Below are 26779 nucleotides of genomic sequence, written 5' to 3'. Positions count from 1 at the left end.
TGCCCCGCGCAGCTCACACCGACTGTCCACTACAGATCAGGAACGGAGGTAGTAGCACTGTACTGGCGAGGGTGTTGTTGTTGTGGTCTTCAGTTCTGAGACTGGTTTGATGCAGCTCTCCATGGTACTCTATCCTGTGCAAGCTTCTTCATCTCCCAGTACCTACTGCAACCTACATCCTTCTGAATCTGCTTGGTGTATTCATCTCTTGGTCTCCCTCTACGACTTTTACCCTCCACGCTGCCCTCCAATGCTAAATTTGTAATCCCTTGATGCCTCAGAACATGTCCTACCAACCGGTCTCTTCTTCTCGTCAAGTTGTGCCACAAACTCCTCTTCTCCCCAATTCTATTCAATACTTCCTCATTAGTTATGTGATCTACCCATCTAATCTTCAGCATTCTTTTGTAGCAGCACATTTCGGAGGCTTCTATTCTCTTCCTGTCCAAACTATTTGTCGTCCATGTTTCAATTCCATACATGGCTACGCTCCATACAAATACTTTGAGAAACGACTTCCTGACACTTAAAATCTATACTCGGTAACAAATTTCTCTTCTTCAGAAACGCTTTCCTTGCCATTGCCAGTCTACATTTTATATCCTCTCTACTTCGACCATCGTCAGTTATTTTGCTCCCCAAATAGCAAAACTCCTTTACTACTTTAACTGTTTCATTTCCTAATCTAATTCCCTCAGCATCACCCGACTTAATTCGACTACATTCCATTGTCCTCGTTTTGCTTTTGTTGATGTTCATCTTATACCCTCCATTCAAGACACTATCCATTCCATTCAACTGCTCTTCCAAGTCCTTTGCTGTCTCTGACAGAATTACAGTGTCATCGGCGAACCCAAACGTTTTTATTTCTTCTCCGTGGACTTTAATACCTACTCCGAATTTTTCTTTTGTTTCCTTTACTGCTTGCTCAATATACAGATTGAATAACATCGGGGAGAGGCTAAAACCCTGTCTCACTCCCTTCCCAACCGCTGCTTCCCTTTTATGTCCCTCGACTCTTATAACTGCCATCTGGTTTCTGTACAAATTGTAAATAGCCTTTTGCTCCCTGTATTTTACCCCTGCCACCTTTAGAATTTAAGAGAGAGTATTCCAGTCAACATTGTCAAAAGCTTTCTCTAAGTCTTCAAATGCTAGAAATGTAGGTTTGCCTTTCGTTAATCTATTTTCTAAGATAAGTCGTAGAGTCAGTATTGTCTTACGTGTTCCAACATTTCTGCGGAATCCAAACTGATCTTCCCCGAGGTTGGCTTCTACTAGTTTTTCCATTCGTCTGTGAAGAATTTGCGTTAGTATTTTGCAGCTGTGACTTATTAAACTGATAGTTCGGTGATTTTCACATCTGTCAACACCTGCTTTCTTTGGGATTGGAATTATAACATTCTTCTTGAAGTCTGAGGGTATTTCGCCTGTCTCATACATCTTGCTCAGGGGGGGATAAAAATTCTTGTGACGCTATTCTGAAGAGACAGTATCCACTTCTTCCGAACTGACTGCGTAAGCATTAGAGATGGGCAAACTCGTTCATCCTTGGTAACTAGTTCACTGGTGGAACAATTCATTTTTACTCGTTCGCCGCTCATTTGTGCTTGGTATACGGTTGTTATGAAAAACTGAAAATTAGTAGCGTAGGTGAGAGTCGAGGGACGTGAAAGGGAAGCAGTGGTTGGGAAGGGAGTGAGAGAGGGTTGTAGCCTATCCCTGATACTATTAAATCTGTATATTGAGCAAACAGTAAAGGAAACAAAAGAAAAATTCGGAGTAGGTATTAAAATCCACGGAGAAGAAATAAAAACTTTAAGGTTCGCCGATGACATTGTAATTCTGTCAGAGACACCAAAGGACTTGGAAGAGCAGTTGAACGGAATGGACAGTGTCATGAAAGGAGGATATAAGATGAACATCAACAAAAGCAAAACGAGGATAATGCAATGTAGGCGAATTAAATCGGCTGATTCTGAGGGAATTAGATTAGGAAATGACACGCTTGAAGTAGTAAAGCAGTTTTGCTGTTTGGGGAGCAAGATAACTGATGATGGTCGAAGTAGAGAGGATATAAAATGTAGACTGGCAATGGCAAGGAAAGTGTTTCTGAAAAAGAGAAATTTGTTAATATCGAGTATGGATTTAAGTGTCAGAAAGTCGTTGCTGAAGGTATTTGTGAGGAGTGTAGCCATGTATGGAAGTGAAACATGGACTATAACTAGTTTAGACAAGAAAATAGAAGCTTTCGAAATGTGGTGCTACAGAAGGATGCTGAAGATTAGATGGGTAGATCACATAACTAATGAGGAGGTATTTGATAGAATTGGGGAGAAGAGAAATTTGTGGCACAACTTGACTAGAAGAAGGGATCGGTTGGTAGGACATGTTCTGAGACATCAAGGGATCACCAATTTAGTATTGGAGGACAGCGTGGAGGGTAAAAATCGTAAAGGGAGACCAACAGATGAATACACCAAGCAGATTCAGAAGGATGTAGGCTGCAGTATGTACTGGGAGATGAAAAAGCTTGCACAGGATCGAGTAGCATGGAGAGCTGCATCAAACCAGTCTCTGGACTGAAGACAACAACAACTGTTGAAGTTGTTCCGCACGCACTGGCAAGAGGTTTGTGACAGGACTCAGGCAAGCGTCCTCCGCATTCTCCACCACACAGGTTCCATCCCTATCACATCTCTCTCCATCACGAGCTGCATGGAAACGATAACGTTAATCGTGTTAACTTCTGTACAGGGGCATTAAGCCAGGATACTCGAGACGTATGTTGTTTAGTGATGAAGCCACATTTACCAATCATGGCCAGTTAAAACTCTGAAACATGCATTACTGGTCTGTTGACAACCCCCACTTTCTTCGTCAGGTGGAACTTCAGCGTCCATGGAGTGTAAACGTGTGGCGTGGGATAGTAAACCATCAGCTGGTACGCCCTTTTTACATTCCCTCCTAACAGACCATCTTCCACAGTGTAACACCCCAATTATAGAATCCTTAATGAACACTATAACAATATGTTTACGTAATGTGTATACATAAACATACAGTTATAAATGTCCCCGTTCGTAGTCGCTAACATCCGTCCGATTTCGACGAAAGAATTCGTGACTGTGAACTCTGTATTTGGCAGAAACGTAAAGAAAATTAAATAACTTCATGAAGTCAGTAACTCACTGCATCTGTGACAGCGCTTCGACAATAAACACGTTACGTCACAGGACGTTCAGTTTTTACATTCTCGCAACGTTATTTGCTCACTGTAGCTGTTGCCGAGCGACTGCTCGATTAGTGAATGAAATAAATGATAAGGCAATCACATAATGTTACAACACCCTTTTGTCGCAAATAGAAATAGAAAAATCAGTCACCCTGACAGTGGTGAGAGCTACTGACAACAAAATTTACACTCTTTACAGTATGATTAACAAGAATCTTATGTAAATACTAATGCTTATCATAAGGACTGAATGAAAGAGTAGAAACAGAAACTAAAGAAAGAATTTAAAAAATTATTATTTACGAAGGTTAAAGCCCAGACCATAAATTGACCAAAGATAACATTTATCCTAGAAGAGAGTTGCAGCCGCATCGAGCTGTGACTACAATGTAACTCGGCAATGCAGATGTCAACTTCACTTCTCTATTGTACTCTTGCAATAGCGGTACGCATGTTAAGCGCTACTAGATTGTTTTAAAACCGATCTGAAGTTTAAAAGTTTTACGGTTGGAAGTATTAGTCAGAAGTCGGACTGAAGTAAAATCTTCTTTACCGTTTAGACAGATAAGGGGATAGTTGATAGCCGCGAGGGATTAGCCGAGCGGTCTACGGCGCTGCAGTCATGGACTGTGTGGCTGGTCCCAGCGGAAGTTCGAGTCCTCCCTCGGGCATGGGTGTGTGTGTTTGTCCTTAGGATAATTTAGGTTAAGTAGTGGGTAAGCTTAGGGACTGATGACCTTAGCAGTTAAGTCCCATAAGATTTCACACACATTTGAACTTTTTTTCTATAGTTGATATATGTGACAGAAAAATAACTCGTGTGATTGCTGATTTGTGATGAGACTTAGCCTTCGTGATACTTAATAGTCACGACCATCAAAGGACACAGAAAGAGACTGGTCGTCGACGTAAGCTCAATTATTAGACTTGAGTAGGCAACAGATAAATGCAATCACGAAAAACTTACAATTGCGCCATGTTGTCAGAAGCTATCGTCAGTCAGAATTGCTTATGCTAACAAACTCAATTCCCTGAATGAAAAATCGGTGTGTGTGCCCAGTGTAGGGACAATAAATTTTAATTCAACTTTAATTCTTCGTGTCGCATACATCATTTAATGGAGATTTAAAGTGTATTGGTGGAATTAACTGATTCTTCGGATGACATAAAAGTGATTTGGTGACAATTTAACTGTAAACAGCAATACGTTTACACCGCAATGCGACGCATTCTGAACATTGCTCAAGGGTATGTTATCTCTGGAATTACGTCGTGCAGTTTGTTGAATACGCGACGTAGCGAGAGCCTTGACGACGGAATAATAATTAACAACTCAATATCGCCGCATAAGTCGTGATGTGACGTCGGCTTGGGTGATGGATTGATGATTCAAGACAACGTCTGAATACCCATTCTCAAACCGGGCATACGAACTACAGACACCAAGTTCGCGTAAACCGAAAAGTCTGTCGCGAACACCGAAGGGATTTTTGGTAATCATTTCAGATCACGGGAGTCATCGCGTTATCGAGTGGTGCAGTCGCTATATTTATAAGTGGAGAAGATTGCTAGACATCGAAGACCATTGCTTTAACTACAAGCAAGGGCGGCGCACACACTCCGGCGTGCAGCTCCATCGAGGCGTTGATATCAGTTTTGAGACTGTATCTGAAAAACAACCAAATCGCGCGAGGAGTTTGTTTTTATAAAACACAGGGGTCCAAAAAAATGTATCCACTGTTTAAAAGTCCATAACCGGCAAGCTAATTGACGGCGTTGTCTCATCTTTGGTAGTGTAAGAGTTCGTAGTTCCGGCAATCGCCACACAAGCGTTGTATTTCGATGTTTTGTTTTGTCAGATGACAGTCGCCAGATAGTCAGTGTTTTGTTCTTAGTTGCACCTAGTTACTCGAGTAAACATGACTGGCGCAAGGCTTACGTTCGATGAAAGGAAGTCAGTTTTGAAGTGGTATTTTAAGTACGAAAACATTAATGAGGTTCAACGGCAATGGCGAAATGAGTATCAAACAGAGCCACCGACACGTTTAACGATTCATCGCATTCGAAACAAATTTAAAGTCGAAGGCTGTGTTAAAGATGCACACAAACAACGATCTGGACGACCTGTAACAGTAACAACTCCAGCTAACTCCCGTCGTGTGTTACAACAATTCACTCACTCACAACAGAAGTCTGTGAGACAGTGTGCCCGTGAAACTGGAGTGAGTCGCTCAAGTGTTCGGCGAATTTTGAAGACAGCAGAGTGGAAGTGCTACATCCCACGATTGCTACACGCAATGAACGAGGACGACCCAGATCTTAGAATGGAGTACTGCGAGTGGTTTACTAACATGGTGCGCAACGATGAAGAGAAGATGATTGTGTGGTCTGATGAGGCACAGTTCAAACTCAATGGTACAGTAAATCGCCACAATTGCATCTACTGGGCCGCCGAAAATCCGAACGTCCATGTAGACAAAAGGTGTGAATTTGCCAGGAGTAAATTTGTGGTGTGGGTTGTCTTACCGAGGCTCGATTGGGCCATTCTTCTTTGACAGCACAGTTACCGGTGAGGTGTACCTTCAGAAGCTTCAGACATCCATTTTATCTGCCATCCGAGACTTGTATGGAGATGGAAGAGTTTACTTTCAACAAGATGATGCCCCAGCCCACTACCAAAATCGTGTTAGGGCTATCTCGACGAAAATCTACCAGGAAGGTGGATAGGCCGTAGAGGTGCTGTGGAGTATCCACCACGTTCCCCAGACCTAACTCCTCTGGACTTTTACCTGTGGGGAACACTAAAGGACGTCGTTTATCGACAAAACCCACGCACATTGGATGAACGTCGAGAATCTATCGTACATTCATGTGCAAATATCCAACTGAACACGCTGCAGTCAGTAGTTCATGCAGCAGTTCGGCGGCATCGTTTGTGTGTGGATGTTAATGGTGACCATTTCGAACACCTACAGTGATATCTGTAAGTTGGACTTTAAGCTACACTTTCACCAACAATAAGACAACTCAGTCAATTAGTTTGCAAGTTATGGACTTTTAAACGGTGGATATATTTTTTGGACGCCCAGTAGTTACAGATTGGCGTTGTCGTGATCGACGGACGCCGTTCGACGTCACCTAGACGGGGACAACCATCACCATGGAGCCGAGACAAAACGAGACGTCACAACAGATACTAGAAAATAATGGCTATGAGCACTACGGGACTCAATATCTGAGGTCATCAGTCGCCTAGACTTAGACCTAGTTAAACCTAACTAACCTAAAGACATCACACACATCCATGCCCGAGGCAGGATTCGAACCTACGACCGTAGTGGTCGCGCGGTTCCGGACTGTAGCGCCTAGAACCGCTCGGCCACACAGGCTGGCAACGGACACCAGAAGACAGTCCTCTGCGCAGTAGGGGGGACCTGTGGTACTAACACGATGACTGTCCAGCTCACAGTGCATTAAGTACTACAGCATGTTTCCAAATCGTTGAATTGGATGGTCCGTTCCAAAACAACACAACGAAAACCATCGACATCCTAATTTACTCAACTTCTAGTTTGTTAATGTCAATAGCCATTGTTCCATTTAAAAAGCTATGTCTGCACAAAAAATACACTTTCTAAGAATTATTACAATATTTTGATTGGCTAACATTGTAAGCCCTAGAGCGCCAGTCTATTCTATGAAAACCGCACGTCAATAGCAATTTCAATTTCCGCAATATCTGCGGTGCATGTTGTATCCGATTCACCCTGTATACCAAATAAATTAATAAGAGATGGAACTGATGCCGCACTGTACACTAACCATGTAAAACGGAATCTGGCAGGAAACCCAAAGAGGATCTGGTCATATGTAAAGTACACCAGTGGCAAGAGGCAATCAATAACTTCACTGTGCGACAGCAATGGTAACGTTTCTGGTGACAGTTGCCGCTAAAGCAGAGTAACTTAACACTGTTTCCCCAAATTCCTTCACCAAAGAAGACGAAGTAAATATTCCAGAATTCGAATCGAGAACAAGTGCCAACATAAGTAACATCGACGTAGATATTCTCGGAATAGCGAAGCAGCTCAGAGCACTTAATAAAGTCAAGTCCTCAGGTACATATAGCATACTATACGTGCTGGATGCACTTCGACCATAAATATAATAGACTGGCCCTGACGTCATTTTCGTGGCTCCAACATCTCTGGGCTAAAGTCACGTGAATGTTGGCAAAACATGGTTGTTTCGTGTTGCGCTTATGGCTGTACTCAGCGTTTTGTCGGGGGAAATGGCATTACATTTCACGTGTGTTTCTATGATAATGCAGATGCGTTTATTGAAATCTGCTGAAGTGACTTTTACATGTTTTATACACTTGAAATAGAGTATCACGTAAATTAAAGTGTTGAAAGTGATGCCTGTAAAGTCAGAGTCATATTACATTTTGGAAAGTATCTGTGATAATTCGGTTACAGAAGTAAGTATAACTGTTTCTCGTTCCTACTCATAGGTTCCCTAAGGATGAAAACAGCTTTCGATACAGGCCCTGAAACGGAAAAACTTTAAGCCATCTGCACATAGGTGCCTTTTTGTATACACAAGTGAGATTATAATAAGGTAAGAGCACCTATAGTCGACACATGAAGAGCATTTTTTTCTACCTTCTAATACTATTTAATAAATGTAGGTTCCAAAATTATTTTCTGAAACTTCAGAGTCTCACCTTTCATCTAAAATATCATTTTTTTTAAACTGATAGTTTAAACTTTTGTAAAAATAGTAGGAACTGAACCTTTGAAATGCACCTAAAATTGATACTCTAAAATGGACCTGCTCCTAAAGTCGACAATTTTGGGACCTATAGTTGACATAATTCCCATATCCCATTTTCTTTTATAAGTGACTAGAGCTCAAAACGCGGCGAATCCAATATTTAAAGTTTTGCCACGAGCCCACTCTTACTGTTTAAAAGAATTTTAACGAAATTTTACTTTAACTGATAGTTTATAATAATTTAGTCCCACTGCCCACCAGAGGGGCCTTCGATATATTTTTTAGATTTTATAAATGGTACTGTGAACAAATCCAGGTCAAATGTAGTTCTGACATAATTTTTCGCAAATAAAAAAGTAATTTTTGTTGGAAGCGTTTGGCAGTCAATTGAGAAATGTGGGTAAAATACGATACAAACACAGGATGGCAGACCGCTCATTTGAAATCCCGCCAGGTTTTGCCAACAGTCACGTGGTTAATGTTGGAGCCACACCAGCCCTATAACTTCTGCACAGCAAGGCCAGTCTACTAGCATCTATGGTCGAAGTGGATGCAACGCTTTGCTCGAACTCTTCTGGGACTCGGTAAGATTGTCTGCGGCGAGTAATCAGTGTAGTGGGCAGGGGCACTACGAATGTAGTGTGTGGACATTAAAGTTGGGAATGTGGGTCTCACGGGGAGCGTGCACGTGATAAATCCTGCAGTCGCACTATCCTCTGTGCCCTGGGTGGCTCAGATGGATAGAGCGTCTGCCATGTAAGCAGGAGATCCCGGGTTCGAGTCCCAGTCAGGGCACACATTTTCAACTGTCCCCGTTGACGTATATCAACGTCTGTCGACAGCTTTGGGTCTTGATTTAATTATCATTTCAGACGGCATACTAGTTAGGTTCCTTTCCTACTATGCTGATACAATAGCACCATACTTAGCAATCATACATTACAGATCGCTCACCGAAAAATTCGCACGTAAAGACAGGAAAGTTGCACAGGTTACACCAGTGACCAAGAAAGAAAATGGATGTAATTCGCTATATTACATACCCTTATAACTGACGTCGATTTGAAGTAGGATTTTGGAACATATACTGTGTCCGAACATTATAAATTACCTCGAAGAAAACGATTCATTGGCTAATAGTCAGCAGGGGTTCAGAAAGTATCATTCTCGGTGCAACACAACTAGCTCTTTATTTTCGCGAAGCAAAGAGTGTTATCGGCAGGGGAAGTAAAATTGACTCGGTATCTTTAGATCTCCAGTAGGCTTTTGATATCGTTCCTTACAAATGATTTTGCAAAACTAATTGCGTATGGCGTATGGCGTATCGCCTCAGTAGTGCGACTGGATTTGTGGTATCATGTCAAAAAGCTGACAATTCGTAGTAACTGACGGAAATTATGGAGTAAAACAGAAGTAATATCTGGCGTTCCGCAAGGAAGTGTTACAGGCCCGCTGCTGTTCCTAATTTAAAAAAAAAAAGATTTAGGAGACAATCTGAGCAGCCCCCTGACTGTTTGCAGAGATGCCGTCATTTGCCGTCCTGTAAAGTCGTCAGATGATCGAAACCAACTGCAAAACGATTTAGATAAGATATCTGTAAGGTGCGGAAAGTGGCATCCGACTCTAAATAATGAAAAGTGTTAAGTTATCCACACGAGTGCTAAAGGAGTCAATCGAATTTCGTTTGCACAAAAAATTGTTCAAATGGCTCTGAGCACTATGGGACTCAACTGCTATCGTCATCAGTCCCCTAGAACACAGAACTACTTAAACCTAACTAACCTAAGGACATCACATACACCCATGCCCGAGGCAGGATTCGAACCTGCGACCGTTGCAGCAGCGCGGTTCCAGACTGAAGCGCCTAGAACCGCACGGCCACCGCGGCCGGCTTTCGTTTGCACGATAAATCAAACAAATATAAAGGCTACAAATTCAACTAAATACTTAGGGAATGACTTAAATTTGTACGATCATATAGACAATGTTCTGGGGAAAGCAAACCAAAGACTGCTTTATTGACAAAACATTTAGAAGACGCAACAAGTCTAGACGACGCTTGTTCGCCTTCTTCCCGAGTACTGCAGTGCGGTGTGTGATGTGCACGAGACGGGATTGACGTAGGGCGTCGAAAAAGTTATAAGAATCGAAACATGTTTTGTACTATCGCGCAATAGGGGAAATAGTTCCACGGATATGATACACTATTTGAGGTGACATTCGTTAAAACAAAGGCGTTTTTCGTCGCGGCAGGGACTTGTCGCGAAATTTCAATAATCATCAACTTTTCCTCCGATCGCAAAAATATTCTGTTGGGGTCGACGTTCATAAGGAGAAATGATCGCCATAATAAAACAACCAAAGCTGGAAAGGAAGAATGTAAGTGCTCTTTTTTCCCGCGCTCCGTTCCAGAATGAAACGCTAGAGAAATAGCTCGAAGATGGGTCGATGAACCCCCTGCCAATCACTTAATTGTGACATGCCCTAAATAAATAAATAAATAAATAATAAATATATATATATATATATATATATATATATATATATATAAATATAAATAAAACTACAGAAATTGCTACACCACGAAGATTACGTGCTAGAGACGCGAAATTTAGCCGACAGGAAGAAGATGCTGTGATATGCAAATGATTAGCTTTTCAGAGCATTCACACAAGGTCGGCGCCGGTGGCGGCACCTACACATGCTGACATGAGGAAAGTTTCCAAGCGATTTCTCATACACAAACAGCAGTTGACCGGGGTTGCCTGGTGAAACGCTGTTGTGATGCCTCGTGTAAGGAGGAGAAATGCGTACCATCACGTTTCCGACTTTGATAAAGGTCGGATTGTAGCCTATCGCGATTGCGGTTTACGTATAGCTACATTGCTGCTAGCGTTGTTCGAGATCCAATGACTGTTAGCAGAATATGGAATCGGTGGGTTCAGGAGGGTAATACGGAACGCCGTGCTGGATCCCAACGGCCTCGCATCACTAGCAGTCGAGTTGACAGGCATCTTATCCGCACGGCTGTAACGGATAGTGCAGCCACGACTCGATCCCTGAGTCAACAGATGGAGACGTTTGCAAGACAACAACCATCTGCACGAACAGTTCGACTATGTTTGCAGCAGCAAGGACTATCAGCTCGGAGACCACGGCTGCGGTTATCCTTGACGCTGCATCACAGACAGGAGCGCCTTCGATGGTAGACTCGACGACAAACCTGGGTGCACGAATGGCAAAACGTCATTTTTTCGGATGAATCCTGGTTCTGTTTAGAGCACCATCATGGTCGCATCCGTGTTTGGCGACATCGCGATGAACGCACATTGGAAGCGTGTATTCCTCATCGCCATACTGGCGTATCACCCGGCGTCATGGTATAGGGTGCAATTGCTTAGACGTCTCGGTCACCTCTTGTTCGCATTGACGGCACTTTGAACAGTGGACGTTACATTTCAGATGTGTTACGACCCGTGGCTCTACCCTTCATTCGATCCCTGCGAAACCCTACATTTCAGCAGGATAATGCACGACCGCATGTTGCAGGTCCTGTACGGGCCTTTCTCGACACAGAAAATGTTCGACTGCTGCCCTGGCCAGCACTTTCTACAGATCTCTCATCAACTGAAAACGTCTGGTCAATGGTGGCCGAGCAACTGGCTCGCCACAATTCGCCAGTCACTTCTCTTAATGAACTGTGGTATCGTGTTGAAGCTGCGTGGGCAGCTGTACCTGTACACGCCATCCAAGCTTTGTTTGACTCAATGCCCAGCGTATCAAGGCCATTATTACGGCCAGAGGTGGTTGTTCTGGGTACTGATTTCTCAGGATCTATGCACCCAAATTGCGTGAAAATGTAATCACCCGTCAGTTCTAGTATAATATATTTGTCCAATGAAAACCCGTTTATCATCTGCATTTCTTCTTGGTGTAGCAATTTAATGGCCGGTAGTGTATTACTCGCAAAAGCTAGCTGGGAGTCAAAAACTGTCACTTGTACACCCAGCTTAACCCCCGGGGCGCTCACATGCACACTGACGTCTAGACTTCACTTCCTTTGTCCAAAAAGAAAGAACAGCCTCAAACTTTTTTTTCTTCTACTGAACTGCTCTCTACGTTGCTTCGGCAGCGTACAATAAACTCCAGCCAGAAAGGGAGACCCTTCCTTCGCACATTACCTGCTGAACCGTACAGGTATCCCATCCATCAACTCATTTGAGGCGAGCGACCGTATAGGCTACGTTGACCTATCCGCTGATATTTACTCTTGACCAAGACTTGAGTACGTAGTTTCTCGCACCGACAATCTTTGATAAATGTTCCACTCTTTTTTCTGCCGCGGTACGTGTCAAGCTTTTGAAAACTTCCTCTGCTGAGGTCGTCAGGAATTAAGAGGGTAATCCCAAAAGTAAGGTCTCCCAATTTTTTGTAAGCACACAGACCTGTTTGTTTCTACAACGGTTCACATCAGTTTACAGCTTGAACATTTAGGTATTTTTCGACATAATCACCATTTCTGTCGATGCATTTATGTAGACGCTGTGGCAGTTTTTCTATGCCCATGTCATACCAGCTCGCAGCCATGCTGTTCAGAAAGTTATGAACCTCTTCTTTCACCTCGTCGTCAGAGCTGAATCGCTTTCCGGCCAAATGTTCTTTTAACCAAGGAAACAGGTGATAGTCACTGGGCGCCAAGTCAGGACTATACGGTGGGTGGGTGATTATGTTTCACTGAAACTGTTGCAGGAGAGTAAGGTTTGCCGAGCGATGTGTGGGCGAGCGTTGTCATGGAGAATGTGTACGCCCTTGCTCAATATTCCTCTTCTCCACTTCTCAACTGCCCGTTTGAGTTTTTTCAGAGTTGTGGGCATAAAGTCGACCAACAATACCCCCTTTCCCATCCCAAAAACGGTTGTCATGACTTCGCCGGCAGACTGTGTTTGTCTGAATTTCCGCGGCTTTGGCGAAGAAGGATGCTGCCACTGGGGGATTGTTGCTTTGTCTCACGTGTAAAGTGGTATGCCCAGGTTTCGTCACCCGTGAAGTTGTCCTGTTCGGTTGCAAGTCGGTGAAGAAATGCGCCGGAAGCATGAACTCGTTGCCGCATGTGGTCCTCAGTCAGCACGCGTGGCACCCATCTTGCGCACACCTTCCGGTAGTTCGATGTTTCCGTTAAAATTCTGTGTGCGGTGCTTCGGGAAACCTGAGGAACCAACGTGCAGAGATCATCCAGGGTGGTCCGTGGATCTTCACGCATGCTTTGCTCAACCTTCAACACTGTCTCCTCAGAAATTGACGGTCTCCCGCTGCTTTGTTCGTCCTGAATTTCGGTCCGACCAACTGCACCACTTACGAATATTTTTGACATCCATGCACGACTCGCCATACACTTGCGCCAATTGGCGATGGATTTCAATCGGCGCAGTGCCCTTTGCGTTCAGAAACCGAATAACTGCGCGCAATTCGCACTCGGCGGTAACATCCAACGGGAGCTCCATTCTCAACGGCTGCCAAGACAAGACTGAGCGCCTCAGCGCGGCGTGCGCATGTTTACGCACAGCGCGTGAAGCAGTTTTCATAACAGTGTGACCAACTGCCACACAGAGTTCTGTACTTATAAAAAAAATAGGAGACCTTACTTTTGGGATTACCCTCGTACAAGGGGCGTACAATAAGCAATGCAAAACTTTTTTTCTGAAAGAAAGTTGGTCTTTTTCCAGGATTCCAATACATAATATTTCTCACTCTTTTGGCTACAAAACCATATTTTCCAACGTAATCTCCATTTAGTGAGACGGCCTTAGGCCACCTTACTGGGAGGACCTGTATGGCAGCACGGTAACACACTACACGTCGACGTCGGTGTCAACGTCTTGCCGCAACAATGAACTCCTCATTATCCACGTACTGCTTCCCGCGGAGTGCAACCACATGGTCCTCAATTGTTCTTTATGGTCTTCTGTTTGACGACGAGGAACCTTGTAGCCACACACCTTTGAGTGCCCCAACTGGTGGACTAGAGTGTCAGAGCTACCAACACAGACATCCAGCTGTGGAGGGAGATGATTGTGATCCGCCGGTCACCTCGAATGAGAGTGTCCGCACGTTCCGACACTGCAGCTGTGTGCGGCCGGCCGGCCGGACAGGTTTGCGCAACCTTGTTTCATTGATGACGAATGCCTCACCCAACGATTCACCGTGCTTTTGTTTACTGCAAGCTCTCCGAAGACATTCTGCAAGCGCCTACGAATATCTGCGATGCTCTGGTCTTCCGCCAAAGGAAACTAACGCACCTCATTTACAGACGCCATTTTGAAGCCTATGAAGAATTTCATGAACTGTAAGGAGCTGAAACGGGAATATTCCACATGTCCCTCAACACATTTTGCATCTTTCCAACCGAAACTGGACAAGTAAAAGTGTTCAAATGTTTCAAATGGCTCTGAGCACTATGGGACTTAACATCTGAGGTCAACAGTCCCCTAGAACTTAGAACTACTTGAAACTAACTAACCTAAGACATCACACACATCCATCCGCGAGGCAGGATTCGTACCTGCGACCGTAGCAGTCGTACGGCTCCGGACTGAAGCGCCTGAAACCGCTCGGCCACAGCGGCCGGCTCACGTCCCGCCCCCATTACTTCACTTCTGCCAGTACATTGTCTCTAACATTCCAAATGTTACATAATCTCACCTGCGAACCTAGCAGTACTAGTTCGCAGGAGAGCTTCTGTGAAGTTTGGAAGGTAGGAGAAGAGGTACTGGTGGAAGTAAAGCTGTGACGACGGGGCGTGAGTCGTGCTTGGGTAGCTCAGTTGGTAGAGCACTTGCCCGCGAAGGTAAAGGTCCCGAGTTCGAGTCTCGGTGCGGCACACAGTTTTAATCTGCCAGGAAGTTTGCCTACTACAGTGTTTGACAACTGGTGCAAGACAACCGGCAGCTGCTACGGAACACCCTAAAGATTATATCAACAGGAAATGCAGGGGACGGAGCGAAGCGTGTTAACTGCAGCGAAGCCTGTGCTGGAACGCTCTGTACACATTCGACAGCCCATGCAGTACGGTGTTTGACGACGACGGTTGCTTAACCGATTAGTGCGATATCCCGTGTTGTACTGCAACATGTCTGCGAGGCAGCATTTGAGCGCTTACTATCGTGGACGAGCAGCTGGGCGGTTCGAAACTGGTCAAAGTTTCAGTGCTGTGGCCGCAGTAATGTGTGTCCAAAAGTGTCACATCGCGATTAAAAGCGGTCGCTGAAGGTGGAAATGCTATGCGGAAGCATGCCGACGGTCGTCGACGGAGCACCGCACCGCAAGAGGATCGATACGCAGCCTTAGTGGCTAAAAGGAACAGACAGCTCATTCTCATGCAGATCGCTGCAGACATTGCAACCGCTACCGGTATACGTGTCTCTGTCAGGATCGCTTCGCGGTCATTAAATCAGGCTGATTTGTATGCTCGGAAGCCTGTTAAATGCATCCTACTTCGACCACGCCATCACTGAGAAAGAGTTCGTTGGTGTAGCGAGCATGCTTGTTGGAGGATGATGATGATGATGATGGAGAGAGTTGTATGGGCGCACGACGGCTAGGTCTTCAGCGCCCGCTCAGTAACAGATTGAGACGGGTGTCAAGAAAAGACTCAGAACAATAAGATAAAACAGAACAGAAGACACAGGAAACAACGTTGGAAAAATATGTGCCTACCCACACCGAAGCATGGGACGAAGCATGCCGCCAGCAGTAAAACGTGGACAACCACCACCACCACCTAGAGACCACTTTAGGTGGTGGTGTCACAACCCAGGAAGAAATTGGTAGAGGGAGCTAAAGCAGATGGAAGTGGCTGGCTGACCGCAAGGAATAAAGGGAGGAGCCAGCCACTCAGCAATACACTAAAAGCTCCAGCCTTAAAGTTTAGGCCAGAGTCCAGACACATCACAAAACTTTAAAACCCTAGACACACACGTCTCATCATTAGCTAAAACACAGGGCAGATCCGCATCGACTGGTGCTTCTGCCCTTGCATCACGGTATATAATGCAGTCTGTTAAAATGTGCCAGACAGAAATGTGCACACCACAAGCATCACAAACCGGGGGATCCTCCCGCCGTAATAGAAAGCTATGTGTGCGAGGACAGTGCCCGATCCGAAGACGCGTGAGGGTCACTTCTTCCCGTCTGAGCAACCGGCAGGAGGAACGTCACGGCCGAGTTGTTGAGTTCACCGACCGCAGTTTATTGGCCGTCACCGCCAGCCATTCTTCCTCCCACAACTCCATGCACTTCTTGTGGAGTGCAGAAGTGATAGACTGCAAGGGAATAGGACACTGGACCACATCCTGCTCTCTGCAGGCTCCCTTGGCAGCCCGATCGGCCTGTTCACTGCCCCATATTCCGACGTGACCAGGCACCCAGCAGGAGGACACCGGAGTCAGCAACAGTGCTCCAGAGTGATGTTGGGGTTGGGTTGTGTTGTTTGGGGAAGGAGACCAGACAGCGAGGTCATCGGTCTCATCGGATTAGGGAAGGACGGGGAAAGAAATCGGCCGTGCCCTTTCAAAGGAACCATCCCGGCGTTTGCCTGGAGCGATTTAGGGAAATGACGGAAAACGTAAATCAGGATGGCCGGACGCGGGATTGAATCGTCGTCCTCCCGAATGCGAGTCCAGTGTCTAACCACAGAGTGAGGTTGTCCGATGAAACCCGCTTCACTGTGGCAAGTGATTCTGCCCACCAGTTACTGTGGAGAATGGTTGGTTTAAAGGCGGGAGAAGGGACCAAACTACGAGGTCATCGGTCCCTGGTTCCTAATAAAACAATGCCACAAGTGCAAGAATAAAACGGACGAAACATATAACACAAAACTGAAAGAAAGGAAAAGCCACAAGAAGGAAGGGAAGGCAACGAACACTAAAGGGAACCAAAGAGGACAAGAAAACAACAGAGAGACGCTAGAAACAGAAGAGAGTAAAACATGAAAGCAGATTACAGTGGCTGGCCAACCACGAGAATAAAAAGGGAAAGCCAGCCACTATGCAACACATTAAAATCTCCACCCTAAAAGCAGTAGGGTGGATGACACAGAGGGACAAAGGACATGCGCTAAAACCTACATAGAAGAATAAAACCCACTCTCACGGATGAAACGTAAAACTGAAGCTGCTGTGGAGGTATTGTCTCCCAACACCGAAGGCAGGGTGCTGGGAAAGTTAAAAGTCTGCCGCAGAGCGGCTAAAAGTGGGCAGACCAGCAAGAGGTGGACGACCGTCATTTGGGAGCCACAGCGACACAGAGGTGGGTCCTCGCGACGGAGGAGGTAAGCATGCGTCAGCCACGTATGGCCAATGCGGAGCCGGCAGAGGACAACTGGTTCCCTGCGAGAGGCCTGTATGGAAGACTTCCACACATTCATAGTCTCCTTAATGACACGCAGTTTGTTTTGCGTGCTGTTATGCCATTCCGTCACCCAAATCCTGAAAACCCTGCGGTGTGAGACAGAACGCAGGTCAGCTTCGGAGATGCCTATCTCCGGAAGCGGTTTCCGCGTCGCCTGTTTGGCCAGCCTGTCAGCAAGTTCGTTGCCAGGGATTCCGACGTGTCCTGCGGTCCACACAAACACCACGGAACGGCGGGACTGTTCCAGGGCATAAATGGACTCCTGAATGGACGCTACCAGAGGGTGGCGAGGGTAGCAGTGGTCGATAGCTTGTAGGCTGCGCGTGGAGTCAGAACACAGGAGAAATGACCCCGCCAGGGCACTAGCAGATGTACTCAAGAGCACGAGATATGGCCGCCAGCTCTGCAGTGAAAACACTGCAGCCAACTGGCAAAGAGTGCTGCTTAATATGTCCTCCATGAACATACGCGAAGCCTACGTGTCCATCAGCCATTGAGCCGTCGGTGTAAATCGCCCCAGAGCACCGGAACAGGTCAAGAATCGAGAGGAAGTGACAGCGGAGAGCGGCGGGGTTAACGGAGTCCTTAGGGCCACGCAGAAGCTCCAGACGAAGCTGAACACCGCTGCATATCTCTGTGTGACGTATCTTTACACCACAGCAGGGTGATTATCCTAGATCATGTCAGACTGTTCAGGGGTACAGCTGTACCGTCCTCTTAGAAAAATTAAGAATTACTGTGCTGGTAAACTTCTACGTTATTTGATTTTTAAACAGCTGAGCAAAACTGAACGTACTCAGACATTTCTCTCTGTACTTTTCTGATCATCACTAAACTGACACACAATATTATTAGCGCAACGCAATCTATCAAAAATCCCTACAAAAGAATGGCCCTGGCTAACAATAACCTATACCTTTCATGAATCACTTGCGTCACAAAAATCTTAGTTACGCGAACTAGTGCAATATAGCGAGCGCCAATATTGGCAGCTAAACAAAAGATTCTAACTACAGAAGGCACTAACTACTGGTAGGCATAGTCAGCAAATGAAAGATTTTGATAGAGAACAAAAAATCTATTCACCTTAATAATGTTCAAAAGTCATCATATATTTATCTATCAATTCATGACATCCATCTTTACAAACTTCCTTTTTCTGACGGACACACATCCAGATCGTCCGCTTTCAAAACTCCGCCATCTCTCTCCCCACATCCGCCACTGCTGGCGGCTCACCTCCGACTGCCCAACGCTACGCGCTGTTCCCATACAACTGCCCGACACTACAGTAGCGACTATTCCAACAATGCCAACTAGCCACAGACTGCACACAGCACAGCCAGTGATTTTCATACAGAGCACTACGTGACATTACCAACATAAAAACCTAAACAGCCTACTTATACAGCAGGTCACGACTTTCCTTTTGTGGACGGCAATGCCCGGCCACATAGGGCCGCTGACGTGTCGGATCAACTGTAAAGTGAGGATATTAAATGTATGGCATGGCCTGCGTACTCCCCGGACCTAAAAGCTTACAGTGCGTGCCTGGGATGCTCTTGGCAGACACAATCAACACCCCCTTCCCGAACTGTGCAAGAACTGAAAACCGCATACAAACTTGTTGCAACTTGCTGTTGACATCGGCAATGGCCACTTCATTCTCCACCCTCAAGCTCGTATTCAGCACTGATCGCATCTGTATCTGGTTTGTTTTTCCGGCAGTGTTAGTACGTTAACAGTGATACAGAACAGAATGCACAGGTGTGCAGGTGAAGGGTTGGTTGGTATGCACGTCGTGCAGAGATGCCAACTTTGGAAAGCAGCTGTCAGTAATGGCGACAGGGGAATTTCGGAGGTGGGTTCTGGAGGCCCACCGCGCTGCCTTTTTTTAAAAACTACCATAAAAATCTCGATTTGAAGCATAGCTGTAACACTTGAAAAGTAAAAATTTGTGCCTTTAACTCCTAGTAAGTAACACAAGAAAGGGTGCTGGAACTTGAAAAATTACATCTCAAAGTTACGTTTTTGGTAGATCTAAAGGGCAGATGTTATTCTAAAGCATAATCATGGCTATTCCATTAATAAAATATATCTTCGGAACTGATAATGAAAAAAGGAATTTCGATGCTATGTTAAAAACGAAGTCACAAAGGAATTAAAAAGTTAGCTGTCAGTGAGCACTGATTGAAATCAATAGGGAAAGTTGACTTTTATGCTACAGCAGGATTCGAACGCGGGTCTGCTGCTTACTTAGCAGATGCGCTGGCCATCCGGACAAAGTGGGCTACCCTAGCACACCTCCCATCAGACCGAATTCTCAATTCTTGTACAACAGGAGAACCAAATGAAAGCACACAATGACACACAAAATACTAAAAAAGAAAAAAAAAAGTGCGAGGGTTAGATGGTTCAAATGGCTCTGAGCACCATGGGACTTAACTTCTGAGGTCATCAGTCCCCTAGAACTTAGAACTACTTAAACCTAACTAACCTAAGGACATCACACACATCCATGCCCGAGCCAGGATTCGAACCTGCGACCGTAGCGGTCGCGCGGTTCCAGACTGTAGCGCCTAGACCCGCTCGGCCACTCCGGCCGGCAACTGATAATCATTTTAGCGTGGTTTTATTTTATTGTACGCCAGTACAGCCGTAACAAATTATAAGTAGGCCATGGACTTCTCATAATGGCGGATTCCAGTAAAAGATTCAGTTTTAGTTTGTACGGACACGCCTAGTTACGAGTTAACAGGTGTAGAAACGTAGTTTGTCTGCTGATTTGAGCAAGGGCAGGACTACCTTCGTGGCGTACGCGCCGCGGCCTGTCTTTCTCGTAGGCTTCGTTCCACTCTCGTAGTTACTTCACAGCGAGAACAACAGTACGCCAAATCGCAACATACAAGTTTACGCACCCACGATAGTGAAGCCAGAAAGGCACCTCTGCGTGGAGAAGTGTATAGTCTGTTCTAAACAGATGATCAAAGGGTATTGTGTTACTTCTGAAACAATAATGGTTCACAAAATGATGTAACAAAAAAACATTGTGTTGTGAGAGTACAAAAATAAATCAAATAGTGAATTCCGTAATTTTTGCACGGGCCCCCGTAGGAGCGTGATTTTGGCCTGGGAATCGTGATAATTACGACCAAATAGTAATACTTGGCATGTGTGATTTGTTGACTGACTTGCACGTTGTGAAGATATTTTGACAGAAGCAAAGGTAGTTGGAATATCAAAACGAATTAATCCCACAGTATAAGCGGGAAGTCAAACGAAAACGAGGTAGTTGAAAAAAACATAGTTGGAATATCAAAACTAATTAATCCTACAGTATAAGCGGGAAGTCAAAGTAAAACGAGGTAGATGGAAAAAAAAAAAACAGTCAATGAACTGTTTATTGCTACAAAAGTAATCGCCATAACTGGTAATGGATTTATCCCACTGTGAGACAAGACGGTCAGTTGCCTTGACGTTTGCGGTTGCCGACAAAGTGTAGCTGTACCCAGGGGTGCACCTTTTCATATGAGGCGAATCGACGGCCGCGAATGACTTTCTGCAGAATTCCAAAAATATGGAAATCGTATGGGGAGAGAGCTAGCTTACCGTCCGCTGCTTCTCTAGCGTTTGCGCAATAATTAAATCGAAAATAATTTCATACACGTATATTAGGCCTACTGAAAAATTAGTGTATTAATGAGCCGTTTCTTCTGCTCTGCAATTCAGACGAAGTCAATTTGTCGTGATGACACATAACATTCACTGATTTAGTTCCCAAATGGCAACAGCTTCTAAACTTTTCACACTAATTAAGGCCATAGAAGCACTGTCCCTCGCGAATGTATTTCCGACGTAAAAGCGATTCGGGTTGCTGGAGTCAATGGGTTTTGTTACTTACGCCTTTTGCGTCCTTTTGGTGATATTTCCCTTTCATCGCCTAACACATATTTCTTTATATCTATCCGAGACATGGAGTACCAATTTTCATGGATTTAGCTTCTTTTAATATAACAAAATATTTTAATCCCCTATTTCACTCCCTTGGAATTGATTTTATCCAAAAACAGTGAAACAGGTATTTTTTACTTCTAACAGAAAAGCCAAATAAAAATGTTGATAGATTTAGCTTTGAAAAGACTTTCACAGTCAATAATTTCATAAAACTTTTCATCTCCAATTGCACTCCCTCGTTTGTTGTTGTTGTTGTCTTCAGTGCAGAGATTGGTTTGATGCAGCTCTCCATGCTTGCTGCTCTACCCTGTGCAAGCTTCTTCATCTCCAGTACCTACTGCAACCTACATACTTCTGAATCTGCTTAGTGTATTTATCTCTTGGTCTCTCTCTACAATTTTTACCCTCCACGCTGCCCTCCAATACTAAACTGGTGATCCCTTGGTGCCCCATAACATGTCCTACCAACCGATCCCTTCTTCCAGTCAAGTTGTGCCACAAATTTCTCTTCTCCCCAATTATATTCAATACCTCCTCATTAGTTATGTGATCTGCCCATCTAATCTTCAGCATTCTTCTGTAGCACCACATTTCAAAAGCTTCTATTCTCTTCTAAACTATTCACTTCCATAAATGTTCACTCCCTTTTAACGATTTGAATCTCTGAAAATTACCGACAGATGTATTTTTTTATTTACAACCGCAAAGTCAAATACCAATGTACATAGATGTAACTTTAAAAATGCTTTAGTAGCAGTTTAAAATTGATTTATTTTCAAAAAATTTTTACCAACTATTTTGCCCCTTGATGGTTGAATTTCCAAAAATGCTGACTGAGAAAGCAAATATCAATTTTCTTATGCCTAGCTTCAAAACTGTCGTGAAGCGACATATTTTCAAAGAACCTATAATCTCCTATTTCAACCTGTCATGGGTGGAATTTCAGAAGTTCCTTCTTAAACTACGCCTACAGTATAAGATAAACATTTCTTCAAAAAAAAGTTCCGCACTGGCTGTATGAATGATTTTAAATAAATCTACGATCGGTTTCGCACCACTTATCGGTGCATCCTCAATCAGTATACGCTATTTATAACACAGTAACGTTGAACATTGCCCTATAGCCACTCCCCACCATTCAGGTCCAATATACCGTCATCTGGTGAGTCAGGCCGTGTCCGCTGCCGCGTGGCTTCTCTCAGCTTGCACGGTCGTTGCCGGTCCCATCACTTAAAAAAATTTTAAAAACGATTTTGAAATTTTAACTACCTGTTTCACCAGATGACGGTATATTGGACGTGAATGGTGGGGAGTGGCTACGGGGCAATGTTCAACGTTACTGTGTTATAAATAGCGTATATTGCCTGAGGATGCATCGATAGGTGGTGCGAAACCGGTCGCAGATTTAATAAAAATTATTCATACAGCCAGTGCGGAATTTTCTTTGAAAAAATTTCGAGGTTTGGCTGTGGTTGCCCGCTCTACAAAACAACATGTATAAGATAAACACCCTTTGCAAATTTCAAGCTCCTATATTTAGTGGTTTGGGCTGAGCGACGATGAGCCAGTGAGTGATTGAGTCAGTCAGTGAGTCAGTGAGTCAGTGGAACGTTGCCTTTAATATACAGAGATTAATACTCCGCAACGAGCCACAGGTGACTCCTGGTCCCTTATAACGCAATACTCTCTGTGAACAACCTTCGAAATATAGGCGGTGGAGTTTTTATTCTATCTATAGTACACCGGACACTGCTCTCCATGTGCTGCTGCTTACTGACCTGCGAGCTCCAGGGCGACGGCTGGAGACGCCACGAGTCCCTCTGGAGTCCGCAGCATGCAGCGGTACTCCCCCAGGTCTGCCTTGGGCTGCACCTGCGAACAACACACACAGCCATTTAAACAACTGCAAAACAGCCGCTCCTCTAGCAGCAAAGGGATGCGGGCAACAGATGGTGAATTTGCGGTCCTCCTCGCCGCCATCAGGTGTGTCCTCCTAAACAGATTTAAACGGGTACAAGTCACCAACTAACCAGCCATAGGAAACGCTTATACATTACTGGCCATTAAAATTGCTACACCAAGAAGAAATGCAGATGATAAACGGGAATTCATTGGACAAATATATTATACTAGAACTGACATGTCATTACATTTTCACGCAATTTCGGTGCATACATCCTGACAAATCAGTACCCAGAACAACCACCTCTGGCCGTAATAACGGCCTTGATACGCCTGGGCATTGAGTCAAACAGAGCTTGGATGGCGTGTACAGGTACAGCTGCCCATGCAGCTTCAACACGATACCACAGTTCATCAATAGCAGTGACTGGCGTATTGTGACGAGCCAGTTGCTCGGCCACCATGGACCAGACTTTTAAATTCGAGAGAGATCTGGAGAATGTGCTGCCCAGGGCAGCAGTCGAACATTTTCTGTATCCAGAAAGGCTCATACAGGACCTGCAACAAGCAGTCGTGCATTAAACTGCTGAAATGTAGGGTTTCGCAGGGATCGTAACATCTGAAGTGTAACGTCAACTGTTCAAAGTGTCATCAATGCGAACAAGAGGAGACCGAGACGTGTAACCAATGGCACCCCATACCATCACGCCGGGTGATACGCCAGTATGGAGATGACGAATACACGCTTCTAATGTGCGTTCACCGCGACGTCGCCAAACAGGGATGCGACCATCGTGATGCTGTAAACAGAACCTGGATTCATCCGAAGAAATGACGTTTTGCCATTGCCGTGCACCCAGGTTCTTCGTTGAGTACGCCATCGCAGGCGCTCCTGTCTGTGATGCAGTGTCAAGGGTGACCGCAGCCACGGTCTCTGAGCTGATAGTCCATGCTGCTGCTAACGTCGTCGAACTGTTCGTGCAGATGGTTGTTGTCTTGCAAACATCGTCATCTGTTGACTCAGGGATCGAGACGTGGCTGCACGATCCGTTATAGCCATGCGCATAAGATGCCTGTCATGGCTACAATCCGACCCTTATCAAAGTCGGAAACGTGATGGTACGCATTTCTCCTCCTTACCGAGGCATCACAACAACGTTTCACCAGGCAACGCTGGTCAACTGCTGTTTGTGTATGAGAAATCGGTTGGAAACTTTCCTCATGTCAGCACTTTGTAGGTGTCGCCACCGGCGCCAACCTTATGTGAATGCTCTGAAAAGCTAATCTTTTGCGTATCACATCATCTTCTTCCCGTCGGTTAAATTTCGCGTCTGTAGCACGTCATCTTCGTGGTGTTGCAATTTTAATGGCCAGTAGTGTAGATACATACCTGGAGACTTCACATTAAACCCGTTCTCCAACGAGACGAGGCAGCTAACGTCGACGTGGAAGCGGACGGGAACTCCGACCGACGAGCTGGTTGACGTGATTTGCACTCTCAGCGTCCTCCAGCGACCGTTGTCGGATTTATTTGACCCCCAAAATACAAAGTTTGCTCACGAAAATGTACGCGCGCATAATAGCTGCGTCAACTCTTGTCAACAATTGTCGTAAAAGAGCGGAGAAAATCGTGAAGAAGATTCTGACTACCTAAAGAATTTTTTTCTAAAGGAATTTATTCACTTTGTAAGCACTCGAGGACTTGCACTGAGCGTGGGGCAGATTATGTTGAAAAGTGATACAGCTTTGTACCACTTCTACACAATAAATAATATTTAAGGTTTTCATTTGACTCATCCTCGTATATAGACTGGCACTCACGATTTCTGGCCCCCGGGGAAACATTCCAGTTCATTAGCCTTAGGTTAAGGACCTGTCAGTCAAAAGAGGACAATAGGTTTGCCCCCAATGTAGGCAACCCGCAATGTGAGGTGATGCCCCCTTGTCCCACTACTGTCTCCTAGATTGGTCATTCTTCTTCTCTGTGGTCAGACGACCTTTCGTGGGGTCGCGGGACATTAGTGGGAGAGAGTGTCCTGGCGATGGTGCGACGACGAAGTCAGTGGCGGACGCAGTGCTGTAGTTGTGTTGTGGATGAGCAAGTTGCGTACCGGAATGTTGGACATGAGCATAACCTGCCGGCCGGACGATGCAGTGTCACTGAGGTACTGCGTTGGGCCGATGTTAACACCAGGCCTGGTTTATGTTCATTCATCCGCAGTGTTCCGCTTTTGGAGGATAGATTTGCCTTTGGTGGGACTTGAATTGCGTACCCCATGGCACACTAGTTTTGTGGGGGCTGATTAACGAACAAGAATAAAGTTCTTTGTGCCTTTTGGTATAGGCAGCTCGCATGTGGATACTGATACCAACAAGTACCCACAAGCTCGTAGCTTCGTGGCCTGTCACTGTTTATAGAAGCGCCTGTGTTTGTGTGTCTAATACTGCCCTGTTGCAGCTCTGACCTGGGAAGTAGTTGTTGTCTCTTTTTATAATCATTATTATTCTTTTTTTCTTTCCTCAGACATTATGTGTGGTCAACAATGGAAAGTGACGCGGACCTTGATCAAGCGTGACTTCCTTTTTAACTGTACGGTATATGTTACATTCCATTTAGGAACTTTCGGGTAATTGAACATGTATCAGTAATTACGGATTTCTGTAGTTGTATATATAAGTTTGCATGTAGCTGTATTGCATTGATGTTCTGGTGGATATTGTGTGGTACGACTCCTGTAGTTGATAGTATAATTGGTATAATGTCAACTTTATCCTGATGCCACATGTCCCTGACTTCCTCAGCCAGCTGGATGTACTTTTCAATTTTTTCTCCCGTTTCTTTTGTGTATTTGTTGTATTGGGTATGGATATTTCGATTAGTTGTGTTAATTTCTTCTTTTTATTGGTGAGTATGATGTCGGGTTTGTTATGTGGTGGTGTTTTATTTGTTATTATGGTTCTGTTCCAGTATAATTTGTATTCATCATTCTCCAGTACATTTTGTGGTACATACTTGTATGTGGGAACGTGTTGTTTTATAAGTTTATGTTGTAAGGCAAGCTGTTGATGTATTATTTTTGCTACATTGTCATGTTTTCTGGGGTATTCTGGATTTGCTAGTATTGTACACCCGCTTGTGATGTGATCTACTGTTTCTATTTGTTGTTTGCAAAGTCTGCATTTATCTGTTGTGGTATTGGGATCTTTAATAATATGCTTACTGCAACATCTGGTGTTTATTGTTTGATCCTGTATTGCAATCATGAATCCTGCCGTCTCACTGTATATATTGCCTTTTCTTAGCCATGTGTTGGATGCGTCTTGATCGATGTGTGGCTGTGTTAGATGATACGGGTGCTTGTCATGTAGTGTTTTCTTTTTCCAATTTACTTTCTTCGTATCTGTTGATGTTATGTGATCTAAAGGGTTGTAGAAGTGGTTATGAAATTGCAGTGGTGTAGCCGATGTATTTATATGAGTGATTGCTTTGTGTATTTTGCTAGTTTC

General features: G+C 44.7%; 1 protein-coding gene and 1 non-coding gene across 2 annotated transcripts in view; one reads left to right on the top strand and one right to left on the bottom strand.

The window, feature by feature from the left end:
• LOC126109491 (protogenin A-like) overlaps nt 1-26779 on the bottom strand; it is a 288364-nt gene that overhangs the window by 230087 nt on the left and 31498 nt on the right. The window contains exon 2 of the mRNA XM_049914516.1: nt 23149-23242. Within this exon, the coding sequence (XP_049770473.1) occupies nt 23149-23206 (58 nt within the window). The 5' untranslated portion in view covers nt 23207-23242. The remainder of the gene's footprint in view (nt 1-23148; nt 23243-26779) is intronic.
• Trnat-ugu (transfer RNA threonine (anticodon UGU)) lies at nt 8732-8806 on the top strand. The gene has a single exon. It is a non-coding gene; the product is annotated as a tRNA-Thr (tRNA).

The sequence above is a fragment of the Schistocerca cancellata genome, chromosome 12 (assembly GCF_023864275.1).
Source record: "Schistocerca cancellata isolate TAMUIC-IGC-003103 chromosome 12, iqSchCanc2.1, whole genome shotgun sequence".
Lineage (NCBI taxonomy): Eukaryota > Metazoa > Arthropoda > Insecta > Orthoptera > Acrididae > Schistocerca > Schistocerca cancellata.
The sequence above is the reverse complement of the archived record's forward strand: the minus strand, read 5'-3'. Positions and strand labels throughout refer to the sequence as shown.